At 34.5% G+C, this 17,698-nt stretch overlaps 1 protein-coding gene across 3 annotated transcripts in view; it reads right to left on the reverse strand.

Moving 5' to 3' along the window:
• LOC135075138 (calcium-binding protein E63-1) overlaps positions 1-17,698 on the reverse strand; it is a 28,996-nt gene that overhangs the window by 9,963 nt on the left and 1,335 nt on the right. For 2 of the 3 annotated variants that reach the window (XM_063969486.1, XM_063969485.1), the window contains exons 2-3: positions 11,833-11,865; positions 5,443-5,530 (exon numbers count right to left, since the gene is read on the reverse strand). In XM_063969486.1, coding sequence (XP_063825556.1) covers positions 5,443-5,530; positions 11,833-11,862 — 118 coding nt within the window. In that variant the 5' untranslated portion in view covers positions 11,863-11,865. The remainder of the gene's footprint in view (positions 1-5,442; positions 5,531-11,832; positions 11,866-17,698) is intronic. The other variant, XM_063969488.1, reaches the window with a different exon arrangement.

A 17,698-nucleotide genomic window follows, 5' to 3' on the forward strand; every position in this document is an offset into this window, starting at 1 on the left:
GCTTCAAATTCAACAACTCTACGTTTTATAAATTCATTCACAGATGTACGCGTTTCACGTTATATCGTCGAATTATTTGCGAACTTTTTCCTGGAATCTGGATTTTTGCGAATGGACTCTTCCTATTTCCTTGGTTTAATTCCTCTGCTAAACGGTGCCAAACGATCCAACAACTATTAACATTTCAAAGCGTTTTAGAACTTGTACGTGTCGGTTTTAAATTCTGTAATAAATACCACATTCACACCTGTCCAACACAACATGATTTATTTAGTACAACGTTGTTACAAGATGACTAAGGAATTCCCCCGACTACGAATAAACAGTGTTATTTTTGCATAAAATATGAGACTTTACAGTATATTTGGACTATTGTTAACTAATTTAAATATGCACACAGTTTCGATATTTTTAGTATTTGTGTGTTAAAATAACATCTTTACTTTAGTTCTGGATGTAATAAGTATTTTATAATATTTAAATGGTTCCGTATGCGTAAGTTATTAAAATACCTACCTAATCATAAAGCTGCATTATTGTTATGGCTATACTTTTCAACCTTTTGTTTTTACTTATAGTAATGCATTTTCTCCACTTCAATTTCATCGAGACTTGGAAAGCAAGATTAAGTAATCTTTATTTAATTTCCGAATTTAGTTATTTTGATTTTTTGTAAACACATTCCATCTTTGTATGAATACATGAATAAAGCTTTATTTTTTAAATAAGCATGGTGCACAAATTAATCCAGTTAGTGGAAAGGAACTCTGAAACACAAGTAGGTAAAAGGAAGTCCCGTCTTTTATTCAACCTCATATTTAAAGTAAGCAGCCTGTATGTGCATAATATGCGGTAAAGATTTACCAAATAATGGGTCATGTACTCGTATGTAAGGTAAATTATAAATGTAGGTGTTTATTTAACATTTAATTAACACCTTGTCTGACTAATTATACCGAATTTTATTAACTAGTCCTTACCCGCGGCTCTCCTGCTTATTTTAAAATAAAAATACAACTGGAATATTTGTGATGGTGAGAACAATACCTACAAAAATATATTTATTTAAGATAGGTGAAACACAGGGGAAAAGTCCTGAAAATGCAAATAAAATCCTGAAAATTATTCTACCTTACAAAATGGTACCCAATGTATGGCCACTTTAAATAAATTTTGCGATAATGATGCGAAGAGTGGGGAATGTTTGTGTCTGTCTTTAATGTTATTATCGTGTATCATATTTTACTGTGTGATATGAAGTTCACAGAGCTGTGACATCGTCCACGGCCATTACCGCTCGCCTTGCAGTGGTGCCAAGTACATTAGTTTCCCTATTAATTACTTGATTTGGCGGCGGCACCAAGGATTCTAAATATTAGAACTTCATTTGTTTTTTTACAAAAGACAAAAGACGATAAATAAATATAGGTACAGCGTGCAATTAGAGAATTCAGTTATCTAAATTCAGCTGGGGATATCCCCGCTGATTTTTATTTTATCGTTGAGACAAGGTTGACCTATTTTACAAAAAATATCTGTAAAGTAGATTATGGTTATTTTTCAGTTAGATTACAACTGGACAACTTGTTATGTAAAGTTTTTATTATCTTTGTTCATTGTATTTTTTGTGTCAATAGATTTTCTGTTTCTTTCAATAAAGTATTATTGTCGACTCCCAATCCTGACCAAATTAATTTCAGATTCCATTTACCTACTCGTTGTAATTTATTATCTCTCTTATTAGTATTTTCCGAGTCAGTAAAGTTATGTAAGACGTAATTTCATTCTTATTAATTTAACAAAAGACTGAATGGCCCTGTATCTTGGTTAGAACTTGGAAAATAAATTAATTTCCGTCGTGGTTCGAAGATTGTTTACATACTTACGTAGTGTGTGCTTTAGTTAATGACACCGTTAGATGTGATACGCCTTATCACGATAATAATAATATCAGCTAATAAGTACGAGATCGTGTGTCTAATAAACTTGTTAACAATGTCAACAAACAGATAACAATTATGGTGTTTTTTCATCATAAGTCACAACAATGAGACTTGTAGTCTTAATTAAGTATCAATTGGATAGTTGTAGTGTAGGTATACCTACCTATAGACTGCTTTATTTATTAACGAATATTGGGATGAAATAACTTGTTTTTTGTGGTAACAGAACTAACACAACATTCATTGATAGAGTAATTGATGTGATTACGAAAAACATACGATTACTTGGTTAAATAAACCATGTTTGGCTATTACTAAAAGAATGGACATAATACTGATATAAAAATAGGTAATAAGATTACACTGAGAACTGTATTATTTTATTTTTTTTGTTCGCCAGTAAGTGGCTTTACATTTTAATATTTTATTCAGAACAACAAATTAAAGTACAGGTAATTTACAAACTTAAAAACTATACTATGTACAAAAAAATATTTTATTAATCACGTAAATATCTAAGTATCTCTACTAACTTTTACTTTTTATGCTCTATACAGGGTGTTTCTTGTAAGGTGTCAAGCCGAAGGCAGGTGATAGGTGAGGACTAGACCTATCGATTTCACCCCCATGTATGTTCTACGATTTTTCATAGTTTAGAAGTTATCGTTAATTTTGAGATTTTTTCAAATTTTATGACCTAGTGGCTTAATTTTTTTTTATCTTTTTTTTGGGTTGACTTTTCTCAGATTTCTTTTTTTTGACAGATTCCCTAGTAATTGCAGATGTTTGAAAAAAATAATCACCTTCTTATCTTTGATGCAAGATACAAAATGTTTGCTAGAAAAATTAAAAATATGCTTTTAGTAGAACATTCTAAAATGTTCAACTTAAAAGTTTGAAAAAAAAAAGAACTTCCATAGGTCCAAAATAATTTTAAAAACTGCGCAGTTTTCTGAACTTTCATAGTGACACAAAAAAACATGTACTTAATAGGCCATTATTTTCTGTAATCGCTCTACTAAAGTAGTAAGTCGGAGATTCCGTTACATGTTTTTGACTTTCTTAGGACTAACTAATGTTTGCAATCCACTATGTTTACGTTACGTAGAACACGTTTAAAAGACAATAACTGAATAGAACATTTTTTATCCACAACGAGGAAGCTCTTGCCCTTCATCTGACCTGATGGAAAGTTGGAAACTGATGGATGATCAGCTTCACCCGGAACCCTAAACCACAGAGGAATTGGCTGTCCTAAATAGGTAGTCTTACCACTAGACCACAGTGGTGATTGTTACTTTACGATTAAATTTGATATACCTACCTATTAGAGTGTGAGAGAAAGGGAAAGAGTTTGTGTGTGTGTGTGTGTGTGTGTGTGTGTGTGTGTGTGTGTGTGTGTGTCTGAGAGAGAGAAAGAGAGCAAAAAAGGGTGTAATGATTTAATTTAAAGTAAATGTTCAAAATGTCCACCGCTGACCTGAATGCACATTCAACAACGACGCAAAACAATTATTCGTAAATTTACAAAAGCTTCTTGCATTCTAATATGGTTTTGTGCTTCAGTCAGCTTTGTCCGCAGTTCATCAATATTTTCCTATTCCCTTTTGTATGCCAGATGAAGAGCAAGAGCTTCCACGTTGTGGATAAAAAAAATATTTTCAGTTATTGTCTCTAAATGTGTTCTACATAACGTAAACTTAGGGGATTGCAAATATTACTTAGTCCTAAGAAAGTCAAAAACATGTAACGGAATCTCCGACTTACCACTTTAGTGGAGCGATTACAGAAAATAATGGCCTATTAAGTACATGTTTTTTTGTGTTATTATGAAAGTTTAGGAAACTGTGCAGTTTTTAAAATTATTTTGGATCTATGGAAATATTTTTTTTTCTCATACATATCAGTTGAAAATTTTAGAATGTTCTGCTAAAAGCATATTTTTTATGTTTCTAGCGAAAATTTTGTATCTTGCATCAAAGATAGGAAGGTGATTATTTTTTTCAAATATCTGCAACTAATAGGGAATCTGTCAAAAAAAAGAAATCTGAGAAAAGTCAACCCAAAAAAAAAGATTAAAAAAAAATAAGCCACTAGATCAAAAAATTTGAAAAAATCTCAAAATTAACGATAACTTCTAAACTACGAAAAATCGTAGAACATACATAGGGGTGAAATCGATAGGTCTAGTCCTCACCTATCACCTGCCTTCGGCTTGACACCTTACAAGAAACACCCTGTATACTATACAGGGTGGAATTTTGTAATGCCACCTGGAGGGAAAGTACTCTTAAAACTGTAGTAGATAATTTTATTGAAAGAAAACATTCCTTTATTTTTGTAAAGAAAGAGAACTACATTCAAAGATTTTCGATTTTTTTTGGAAAATTCACTACCATACACAATTTTCTGTAACATAATTAAAATAATTTAAGATTTCATGGTTTTCCTTTCATTTGATTTATCAAGTTTGTTAGAGAGATTTCATCCTTATACTTGACCCTAACGATCAATGCAATAAAAATACAGGGAGTAATTTTTAAAAGATTTTAGTTGGTTCGATTCCCGGGTGTGGCAAGCAAATTTTTGGAAATCTTTGAATGCAGTTCTATTTCTTTTCAAAAATAAAAGCATGTTTTCTTTGACATTTTTTTTATATCTACAATATTAAGAGTACTTTCCCTCCAGGTGGCATTACAAAATTCCACTCTGTATACAAAAAATTATTTTATTAATCACGTAAATATCTAAGTATCTCTACTAACTTTTACTTTTTATGCTCCTAATTAGTTTGCACTTATTTCTAAAGGTCCACATAGAATTAAATAATTGTGGATGTGTATAAAGTGTTTTCCAAAATAAAAGAAAATCTTTATTGTTAGGTACCAGTAACTAGGTAGATATAAGAGCAATTGAGTGTTTACTTTCATCCATTATACGCCACGTTTCTTGTCAATCTTACTGAAATGTTACACGGTCGTTATTCGACACCTTTATGCTTTCGCCCTTTAGCTATTGCGATCGCATTAATGTGTTCATAGAAATGACAATGGCATCAAAGTTTTCATGAGCAAACAATGCCGTCCTACGGCGCGACTCACGCCCACTTTCAGGTGTAAATTACTGCGTAGGCAGACCGTTTTCACACTATCGGTCATTCAATACGCACAGTTACGAGTATTTACGCGATAACTGTAATACACAGTGTGGGCGTTTAAGTATAAATTATTTGATAATTTCAACTTTATTTACGAGTACCTACTTCCTCGCGAAAATTTATCAGTGAAGACGCTAGAGATAATTGGCTGAGCGTGGCTCGTGCCATCCATTTTTACATCACTTTTATTCAAATAAAAGTCATAAACTCGAAAATTTAAAAGAGATCCTAGCCTTCGACAATTATTGGATTCAGAGGTTAAAAATGTGAAGCTGTAAATATCCACTGGCAGCTAAACGTTTTGATGAAAATTGTGATTTATTTTTGTAAATATTTACTTACTGTTGAGCATTGCCTCACTGGGGGCGGGCACCGTGGGCCGCTCGTCCACTGGCGACTGCTTCTTCTTGCTTTTCTTCTCATCCTCCTGCTGCAACAAAGCACCACTGTTATCCGACATGCACTCTACTTTTCCAACACTGTAATCGTCAACTCCGCGCAATACGGCAATGGCGGCAACAAAACATAGTCAACTAATATTATAGAAAATATTGATACTGATTTTATATCAATTCGCCAACCTTATCATCTTGTCATGAGTTTTATCGGACTATTGTCTGATCAATAAAGCGCACTTATCTAAAAGTATTCAATAACAAGTAATACAGTTCGAAAACTGTATAAAAACTGTTTCAAGTCGAAAACAGGAGTTTTAACTTTTGCAGTTAATTAATTAGTTAGTTTATAGCAGTTCCACCTAACAAACTTATTTATTTAACATCGCGGGATAATAGTCTCGATGTTTTGAAATATTCGCATTTTCAGTCCTTCGAAAAAACAAATTCACAAAACAAAGTCGATCGATAGCAGCGTTGCCAGACGTCCCGATTTTTTAATCAAATTTAAATGTCCCGCGCGGGACAGGCTCGGTCCCGCTTTTCGGAGAGAAACACTCACTTCACCAGACTATTGTTTGAAACGCCATATTATTGTAAATAATACAACTTTTTTAATTTCGATGTTTTTTCTTTTTTTATTCTAAGGACGAATTTAATGATAGAGTAAATCTGTACCTCTAGCATGAACAACTTTCGTCTTCGAATCGTTTGCGTATCCGATAAAATTCGATACTCAACCTTCAAATTAAACGATAACGTGACAATTTTGATTCTCAAAATAAGTTTCGTGCAACCATTTCTTACACTAAGTTCACTTTACGACACGTCCACAACGGTGCTGTTGTAGTTTTCGTACTAAATCTTTTGATGGCGATTTGAACTCGAAAGATTTTCGTGCTAGCCATACTGATTTAAAATATTATTTTTTTGTTAAAATACATTTTCTATGGCTACTTTTGCTATCTATTGTCACGTAAACGTAATTTTAAGTCAAATAAAAAGATAAATATTTGAAAACCTTTGATTATACATATAAGTTTTTTTACTATGTCCCGCTTTTGACGGAAGAATCCCGCTATTTTCACTCAAAAAGTACCAAAGTCCCGACTTGGCGAAAAAAAAAACTGGCAACGCTGATCGATAGTGATTTATGGAATACTTTTTTACCTACCTATGTTAATACAAAATTGCATAATAGGCAAAATGCATAACTTTACGTTACGATATTATTAACATTCCTTATGCAAAAACTTTACAACAGCTATTATTATCCGATTTGCATAGTAGTAAAAAGTTTAGGTAGAGAAATTTCAGACGGTTGCGTTTTGGGTTGGTTGCACTTAACAGCGTCTAATTATTCCCAGTTGTGGTAGAAATGAGCCTCGTTAAAATAATTTGTCTTGTTGGTTTGTCTTAAGTTAGGTATAAAATAAAACGTTACCGACAAAAACAAATATTTAGTGAAAAAAGTTAAGAACAATAAAATAGTTCTGAAAAATTTTATGTTTAAACCTGCACTGCACTTAGAGCTTTCTGCATGACAAGTTGACTGGCGAAGAATTCTTAGAGTATTAAGTCCACCTTTTGTGTATCTCTATTCAGCTGCTATAAAATGTATTGACACTTTACTATTACCTTAAGTACCTACTAAGTTATGTCATTGCAGTAGCGGCGTAAGGGGGGGGCGGTGGGGGCGGTCCGCCCCGGGTGCCAAGCATCAGGGGGTGACACAAGTCGCGCAGATTAGTACTCACTGGCGCATCTGCATGGCATGGGTGCGATTGTCTTTAAATCGGTAGGTAACCCCAAAATCCTGGGGATACCAGGGGGTGCCTTAGGACTTATGACCGGGGGGGGGGGGGGGGGTGATCGCCCCGGGTGCCAACCCGTGCTACGCCGCCACTGTGTCATTGTCTATAATAATTGAATTCCAATTAATTGAATCGAGCTTTCATGATTAATCTATTAATTGCTAGGTTGCTCATGGAAAGTTTCAGGTTTTAGTTAATCTGATGAGGCAGTTTAGGCACTCTTTACGTGTGAAACTAATATTTGCCTAGACCTAGGCCTAGACTCCACGGGACCATTTTGGTCACGTGTGACAGGCGACGGTCATCGAAATGTCAAATACTTAACCTACGTCTTCTAGGACTGATAAAGGGCATAGTAAAGTAACTTATTAAATCAAAGTCAGAATACAATTTTCACTGAAAAAGCTATCATCTACTAACTCTTTTTGCATATTTTTTACGTTAAAATCTTAGAATTAGATGCTCTAATAGGCACGTCTTAGTTACTTAGGTACAAACCGTAAAATATGCAATGTTAAAAATGTTTTTCAGTGTAACAATATTATGCTTGATGAAGCTTTTTGTATCGACCAGTCATACATCATAGTCAATCACAGTCACTGTAAGAAAACCTACCTACACTCTTTGTACGAAAATATTCTTACATTTTGTGTAAGAATTACTCTTAAATAATTAGCTCATTTTATTTATTGACAACTGAACAACACGAATATTCCCGATATACCTAATAAAATATAACACTAGGTATGTTTTGATAGAGGAGATCTATGTTGACCTTGCAAAAATAATTGGCAGAATGATCAATACAGATCCACGTTATTTCGCGGAATTCCGGCTGGAAAATTGTTGCACACGTGACGATTGTTCCGAGGAAAATGTTTTATGTCGAATAATATGAAATAGATATAATAAATTAATAGCTACGTGATATTGACGAGACGACATTTTATTTATTTATCAAGCCGGACGGTATGAAGAATTACTTGTAGTTCTCTAACGATCGATCTTTTGTAGGTATAATAATATGGTGTTTATCCTATGTTTAGCTTTATATGTTGTCGTCTGTACATCGATACGATTATATTGTTGCTTTTTGGCACTTAAATACTAACACGTTACCCCTACCTAGGGTTGCCAGGCGTCCGGCTTTAGCCGGACATGTTTGGCTTTTTAGGGACTTGTCCGGCCAAATATTTCCTTGTCCGGCCTGTCCGGCTTTTGTTAGGCTTTTTATTTGGTTGCCGCGCCAGGCGAAAGTCGAGCCACAGAATCATATTGAAGCGCACACATCAGGATGTTGGTTAGCAACCGATGATGATAGTATACTGACTCATGAGCTGACACTAATTGCACTAAAAGCCGGACGGTCATGTGACGGGGGGTCACATGTCCGTCCGGCTTTTAGGGTAAAATGTCCGGCCAAATGCAGCACAAAGTCCGGCTTTTGTGATTTTGGACCTGGCAACCCTACCCCTACCTATATCAAAGTCTGAGAAAGCATGTGGTTTAGATTAGATACCTAATTATATCAAATAATCTGTTTTGCAATTTTAGAGTGGCAATAAAGGGCCCGATGCCAAATCCTCTAACGCATCGGAATTCGTTGACTAACCAACCAATGATTCAAGGTTGGATGATTTCATAACGTTATAGTTTAACGACATAAAACTTAAACCCTATAGGCAAGTGGCTAGATTTGCTTAAAAACAACTTCTCAAATCGGAAATAATCACAGTTCACGAGAGTTACCATGATTACCTAGTAAGGTTATCTTGTCAATTGAAGATAGATAGGTAATTTCAATTAATGTAAGAAAGGATATTGAAATACAGATAGTATATTTTGTAGATTCTGTTGCCGATTTCACAGCAGACAGCACACCAGACTACATTTTTGTTGCAATGTAGAGCTAACTATTACAATATTTACAATCATATAGAATGCCGCAATTTGTCGGAACAAAATCATTACAAAGACGACATCGCAAATTAGTCACCCGAGTCAGATAAACGTTCCAAATGCGACCAAACATGTAATGATGGCGGTGTGACTATGTGACCGTGTGAAGTTCGCGTAGAAATAGCATGTGCGACGCTTGGCACGCCGTCAAGCGCGCGTGGTCGCTCTTGCTTTGTGAAAAAATATGACATCCCGAACGCAAGGTAAATAAACCGTAGCGTGATATATCGCCGGCATAAAGACCGTGTACACAGCCATCTTCAAAGACACCCCCTAAATCAGCCGACTTAATTGTTAAACAAACACTCCCAACGCAAAACAAACCGCCGTTAGAGGCATTCTAAAACTGGCATCTACAAGCGTTATTGGTTTTCTGTCCGCTACATGAGACTTCAGTTTAATCGCTTACATAATTTTATTTCAGTGTTTATTCCTCGTGAGTAGTTATCGGACTCATTTATAATACAAGTTGCTTTATTAAGTGCATAATGAAACTGAAATGCATTTACATTAAACTTACCCTGCCAGTATTATTACCTCGAAGCATAAAGGTGCTCTTACCCGGGTAATTTTTGAACATTATAATTTCCCGGCGGCGATTATAGATCAATCTGGAGTAATTACAATAAATTGCGGCCACAGCTCTGCTAATATTGTTTCAACTTTCCATACACGTATTTCTCGATTGCTGAATATGCAAACATAGGAAACTTTTGGAATTTTTCTTTCAATTTTAGTTTGACTCTACCTACTTTACACTTACTTCTAAAAATGTCTCATGTCAGTGTCTAAAAAGAACTCTTTATTTTCTTTGTTTTGGTCTGTGGTTGTATTTTTGAACAATCTGCGCTACTCCTCCTACTACAAAATTTTCCAGGATGTTGATCTTCAAGTTTGTAGTATGTAGATTAAACTCTACATAATTTATCTTTTGTAAGTACACGATAATCGATAAAAAGTTGATTTTTATCAACTGTTACACGTGTCTACCTGATTTCCGTTCATTCATGTGGTCCTAATAACTTTCGGGTACTGAAAGGCTTAAAGTTAAGAATAGATCTGATTCTAAATTGTAGTTACACAATAAATTGCTCAAATGACCAGAACAAGGTCGTTTTTGTGACTGTATTCGGTTATTGTCCGCAATACTCGTGTTCCGTATACAAAACAGTTTTTTTGACAATCTTGGGAAACTGTTTTTCAACTTAGCTAAAGTTAAATAGCTTCGAGTGGGTACTGAGAGGTACTTAGTTAAATCTTATTACTGTTTAACCCTTCTTTTGTACTCGTACATTTTAAACTAACTCCTACCTTTGTTTACCATCAAGTCTCTCTCTGTTACAGTTGCAAATATCACAAACAAATGTTAGCATTTCAATTTTCAGCAATGAATAGGCAAATTGAGGAGGATAGTGGGTGATGTAATTGAATTTATAAACCCGTGCAAAGCCCTAGCCCGACACTGCAATTCTGTGTGACATTCTATTACGTTATTGATAACCCAAATGGACAGTGGATGTAGGTCCTTTGATACGAAATTAAGTATTCTATTTAAATATTAGTCTAAAAATCTACCTTTTCTCATATCATAGTTTTACCAGTAGAACTAAGTATCCACATATTTACCATATAAGTATCCACATATTACCATCCATATTTTGTTTTCAGTACTCAAATCGAATCATTTACCTACCTATTTCCGTTTTTCCCTCGCTTTCATCAAATGGCGATTCTTTGTGGTAGAACGAAACGACACAACCGGAAATGGGTAGCTGGAACTGTAGCCGGTAGTACTTAAGACCTTTCGGGCGCTTAAATACACTTTCCCCAGTTGTTAGTCAATTAAACTAGTATACCTACTTGTTTTACATAGTATACTATGAGTATAAAATCATTTTAACATAGGCACGTGACGATCTCACATACCAAAACAAATTTAAGCGGAGTGACCAACAAAACGCGCGGAATGTAGAATGTTTCGAATTACATAGTTGCGAGTGTTCACATACGTCCGCCGTTTACGCGGCGCTGTCAAACGAACGCGGCCTTTGAAGGATTCCGGGCGTGCTCGCCGTTTGACTCCTGTGTAGGGCACTGTTGTCCCTTTGAGCTATGTACGAGCAAATTACATATTACGATTTTGTTATCAGATTTTAGAATCTACATACACTACGAAAAATCATTGCTATTGGTTTGAAAGCTCTGATTTGAATTGGCTACACATAATATGGAAACATGGACCCAAACTTCTAAAGAACGATTGATTTAAACCAATACCCTAAAAACCAATTCGTTTTCTATTTATTACTGTTAAGATTTTAAATTGCTTTGAAATAAATAGTCAATTTAATTAGTGAATAGGTATTGTAGTCACAGGTTCCTATTGCTATATGAAATCTATGAAATAGTCGCATCAAAAGCATGTCGTTATCTATCTTAACGTTTACTAAATTACTACGTCTACAGTTACAAATAGTTAATACTTAAAGTATGCTTGTGGTATGCTAATGGATGAAGTAAAGTTAGTATTTACTAAGTTATTAAAATATGATGAATTTGCTCACCTTTCTTCTACTCCTCGACGTAGTAGCCATTCCCTGGAAAATGAGAAAATATGGTGTGAAGGCAGTAGTCAAACATATTTACAAAATAATATACATCTTTTTAGTTCAATGACATATACCAACTTATCTTTCATAAATAATTTGTGATAACATTTGCATACTAAACAAATGTTGTGTAGTTTAGTGATTGTCTTGGGAACAAACATTTACTTTCTCTAAACTAACTTTAAATCAGTTTTGGGAAAAGCCATTGCATGGTTCAACAAGTCCCACCAGCATTGATGCTGGAAAACAAATATTTGAAACATTTTTCAACAATGTTTTATACAATGAATCTATACTAATATTATAAATGCGAAAGTAACTCTGTCTGTCCTGCTTTCACGCCTAAACTACTGAACCGATTTTGATGAAAGGCATAGAGATAGTTTGAGTCCTGGGAAAGGACATAGGATAGTTTTTATCCCGGTTTTTGAAACAGGGACGCGCGCGATAAAGTTTTTCTGTGACAGACAAAATTAAACGCGGGTGAAGCCGCGGGCGGAAAGCTAGTTTCTTATAAATCCAATAATTTAACGTGTCAAGTTCACTAATAACTCGTCAAGCATTAATTTAATAAATGAAATGACATGTTTTAATTATGGTGTTTGATTGAACATTAATTATTACTTGAGATCAAAAGTTAACTTAAACTTTCTCTTCGTAGCTCTGCTACGAAAGTGCTACGGCGTAGTCACTTGCTTAGTACCTACGCGTTTAAGAACACGTAAAGCTTGTCGTAGTGCGTGAACTATGGGTAGAAATGAAAATCAGGATCAGGGTACTCAAACTAGGGTAACAGAGCCCTAGGGGGTTCGTCAAAAGATTTACCAAAAATCGATTCAATTTGCTGCTACAAGAATCCAGCCTAAGTAATAAACGTTCTAACAAACATTTCTTAATAATTAAGAAGTTCGCAGTGTTCTTGGTTTAAGGTTTGAAAAATCCTGTATCAGATTTATATCACTGTATTCTGTGCGTTCTGTGTCTTTCATGCTTCATGGAAAAGTGATCGTTTTGACTCTGTGACTTCGTAGGTACGCGTGGATCCCGTTTTACCCCGTTGAGTTACCCCGCGGTTGAGTTTCGTAAAATTCGTTCCAGCACTAACGTTCTAAAAGGAACCCCCATGCAAAATTAAAGAAAGAAAGAAAGAAAAAAAAAATATCTCTCTTTCTTTCTTTCAAATTAATTTGAGTGAGACTCCTAGCACTTGTAGTTTCTGAGATTTCGTGATGAGTGAGTCAGACAATCGGTGACCTTTCGCTTTTATAAATCTAGATTACCTACTGTTTTATTGAACTTAAATAGGTAATAGTATAACATAATTTTGATATGTCTTCGTGCTTTTGGCAGCATTATCGCTGAGTCTACTCACACTACTAGCGTGAGTGTATTATAATATTCTGGCTTTTCCACTTGTACTGACCTCTGACTAATTTTGGTGCAAGACAGGAAACATTAATCAAAGCCCTGTCACTTTGCTACCTAGTACTTATCGATTCTCTAGCTTGCTCATCTAATTGCAAAGAAATAGAAAAGGGTGCTATGTATGTACCGTAGAATGGGGTTACTTTGGCCAATTTTGAACTTTGAAGGTCCATATCTTTTAAATTTGTGGGTGTAAAAAAATACAAAAAAAATCTAATAATCGGTTTTTATAGTACTCTCGATTCGTGTAATAAAAAATGAAAAAATATAGCTCAATTTTGAGAAAAAAAATAAAAAGTATGTGATCAAAGCTAAAAGAAAAATGGGGTTACTTTGATATCCCCAGATTTTATTGCGTAAATAGAAAGTAACCACAATTATAATACCAATAGATTTAAAAAAATCAAAATCTGCCAACGGGATAAATAGTTATTGACATTTTTGTCATATGGGGTAACTTTGATCTAGTAAAAGTCATCAAATAATTAACTGTATTTCGTTACTAAACTGTTGGTATTAAAATTTTAGCATTCAGTCAGTATTATTTATTGCTTTTACGAACGAAAAGAACTTAGAAATAGTTAAACTTTACAAAATAAAATCTAAAAAATAATTATAAAAATAATTTGTCTTAAAAAAAAACAATAATATTAAATTTATGCATCAAAACAATAAGAAAAGTCATATAAATTCACTTAAGTCATACAAGTTCTGCAATATCAATATAAAAAAAATTGGACACATTCAACGTTACTATCCAGAATTGCAAAAGGCTTTGGTTTTGGCAGGTAGATTAATTATTTCACTTCTTCTAATTTCAGATATATCATCGCGAACCAATTTGAATTCTTTTTTATATTCCAAAAATTTGAAACCTTCGACTACCAGTGGATTCGACTACCATTTAAAGAGGAGTATAGTCTCTGGGGATAATTTGATCATTTTTTATTAATCTCGCACCATATACCCTATCAATGACACCCCGCATCAAACAAACTCAAGTCATTACATTATCTTTGAAGTTAGAAAAACATTAAGCACTGTATGGGATAATCGATCATAGGCCACATGATGGAGTATATCTAGAAATTTCATTTTACTATCACATAAATAAGTACACATGAAGTTTTGCAACACAATTATTTAGCTATAAATAGAGAATAACATTATATTAACCTTTTTTAATTAAAATAATAGGCGAATTTCCCGCGTGTTCTCAAAAAAGGAATTGACAATTCTTCAGTGTTACTAATCTAAAAAAAAAACTACCAAATTGCGTTTCGTTTTACGCAATTCGTGATTTTATACAAAATGGAAGTTTCGATCAAAGTCATCCCGTGATTCAAAGTAACCCCATTCTACGGTAATTGTATGAACACAAGAGAATGCCCGTAATTTGTGATCTTTCTAAGTTTTCTCGTATGATATTTATTTCTATAAATATTCATAGCTAAAGTACTTAATGTGCAAAGTAATACATATAAAGTAAACAACAAAGTTAATAAGCCCTACTAAAAGCCTTGCCAGTAACAACTATCATAGGTTTTTATGAATATTATGTACTTCGTTACGAACCAAAATAATGTTAGCAGATAGACGTTCAGTTTTGAAAATTGGCTTTTTTCCAATATGAAGTGTGAAGTAAAATATTTTAAATGCTCTACATAAGCTTTAACGGCCCTTTGATGTAACACTAGGTAACTATATTAACGTCCACCAATAAAATTCGGTAAAAATGTGCTGCGGTTAATTATTGGGCATCAGCTCGTACGTTTAATGATACTCAAATTATAAATTCCTGTAATGGAAAAGTATTGTTTTTAAAATGCTCACATTAGCGTTAATTGGATAGAAAAACTATTGACGTATGGTTTAACGTTACCTAACATAATCACGGTAAGTAAACAGTATAAACTTACGTAGCGTCGTAACCGAAGTAACCCGACACGTAGCACCCCAACCATGCGAACCCACTGACACCGCGAGTTCATCTCCAGAACGGGGATTCCCGCAACGTGACCGTGTTTTTGATCCAGGACAGGTTACAATCAGAAATAGCAGAAGCACTGGCGCGTTTACGATTGTGTTCCCTATCTTCTATTTATAATACGAACCGAGCCGGGTGTGCTACCGTGACTTTGTTGCTTGACGACGGTGCAAGCTACAACAGTACTGGCATTGCTCATGTTCAGTTTTACAAATACGTTAAATTCTTTTTGTGTGTGTACCGGCACGCGTTGGATTGTTTTCAACGCGCCAAACCTACACATTTCAGCGGCTATCGCCCCACTGACTAACAATCATAGATCGATGTATGAACGTGGTATTTGTCAGTCGTTTAGTAGGTAAGTCAAACAATTACTCAAATTGATGAGGCAACAAATTCAGAACCTTTATAACTTGAAAAGTATTTTTTAGGTCTTATTAACTACGACCGTACTTTTGGGTTTTTTTAGTCGAGTAATTTGGACTGAATTTAGTTCCATAAAAAAGTTCTGTTTGAGTCATAACACGACGACGCAAAAGTTGTGATTGATAAAACGTTTATTGCGTGAAGCAAATAACGCGACCTCAACTTATGAAATTACCGTCAATCTTATTGGTTTATTCAAATCAAATTAAAAATATTTATTCAGTTTAGACCAATATTTTGGCACAAAAGCTTGATGATGCACTAGTAGTGTCCTTTGTAACAGTTGACTTGACAATATGAAACTTGATTAATGCTTTGTATTACAATTATTTTTTAACTGAGCTGAAACTTATTTGAAATTCGTGTTGTAAGCAGAACGAAGTTACATCTCCCGGCCCACCTGTTCGAATAATCCAATGTTTGGGATTATTCGTGATTCTAATCGGAGTTGACAACTTATGAATTTGAAACAAATTGCAAGATTCCTTGGGTTGTTATTCTGTTTGTCCTCAGAATGGAGGCGGCACTCGTCGCGTGCCGGCGATCGATGCGGTCAACCCTTAGGAATGGTCCAACCTTGCACTCGGGCAATGATTTGGTTCAATGGAATTTCGACTCTACATACAGAATATGAGATCTATTCTAAATCATTCATCTTCAATCTTCATCATTTTTCATATGAGATGCTCTTCTTATTACTGCGAAGCGTAGGAAGCTCTCAGTTCTCGGTACATGTCATTATTACGACCTACTTGTTATTTTTCATAAGTGCGTCTAATCGCGTGAGTCACCGCAGTTTTTGTGAGATGTCGGAGCGCAATGTGCCGGCTCATTATCCTATCGACAAAAACAAAGACGACACTAGCCGTAAGTCCCTAATGAGCTAACTAGCAATGAAATTACCGGTCCACTAAGGCTACGTGACGCTCCGGAATACCTAATTTGAACTCGTCTCCAAACTTTAAGCAGCTCATAATATAATGCACGAAATTCGCTTTCTTGCTCTATTGTAACGAAGTTTATTATTACTAATTGAAATATTCCATGAGCAATGAAATGAAAGTTGCTTTTTTATATGCTTTGCACATTCCAATTGTTTTAGTGGGGATTTTAATCATAGGCAGAGAATAGCTGATAAAAAATAACATTTGAACTGTTTAATACTTTGGAATAAAACAATTTTCTAGTACAAATTCATAATATTGAAATTCAAACTATTAATTGCATGTCACATTAAAATTTATAGTGGTGTTACAATAGAGATACAGGTAGGTATACATGTGACGTCCTCAAGCACAGCAAAACATCAGAGAGAGGGTTAGTTACAAAAACAATAATAGAGTTCAAATTGGTCCTTGTCTAGAATGTGGTGAAACAAACAATACTCGTAGTAGAGTCTGCTCTTAAGCGCTGCGCTCAGGGTTTACCTACAAAACCTAATTACATGGCAGTCTGTTTAGCGCAGATTCAGCAACTCTCATGGTTGTATAAGCATTAGTCGCAAACTAAGAACTTCGCTCTTTTAAAAACATCCCTGTTTAGTAAACTGTTGTGGCAAACCGTGCGAATGTTTTCGATGTATGAGTACCATAGCCGGCGCTTATCGAATTATCGTTGTTACAAAATAAATGTTGATATTTTACGACTTCATTTTGTGCATGAGAATTATGAATAAGTGTAGAAAAATGATAATATGAATTTGTGTAAGCATTTTCTCTTAATGAGCACCTAAGAACAATTCCGTTTAAAGTGTCTCTACATTAAAATGACAAAACTTGTTACACAAACAAACAAAAAGAAAGACTTTTTTAATAAACAGCTGACAAATAGAGCTGGGATAATGATATTTTTTTCCTATTAGGAAACTATCGCCAGCACTCTGTTTTGTTTACTTTAAGAACTGTTTTAATTAAAAAACCTGTTTCTCGTTATTGTATCAATGAAGCAGTTCGGAATTGCTTTTCAATGTAATATTAAAGCTCG

The sequence above is a fragment of the Ostrinia nubilalis genome, chromosome 10 (assembly GCF_963855985.1).
Source record: "Ostrinia nubilalis chromosome 10, ilOstNubi1.1, whole genome shotgun sequence".
In the NCBI taxonomy this organism is placed as follows: domain Eukaryota; kingdom Metazoa; phylum Arthropoda; class Insecta; order Lepidoptera; family Crambidae; genus Ostrinia; species Ostrinia nubilalis.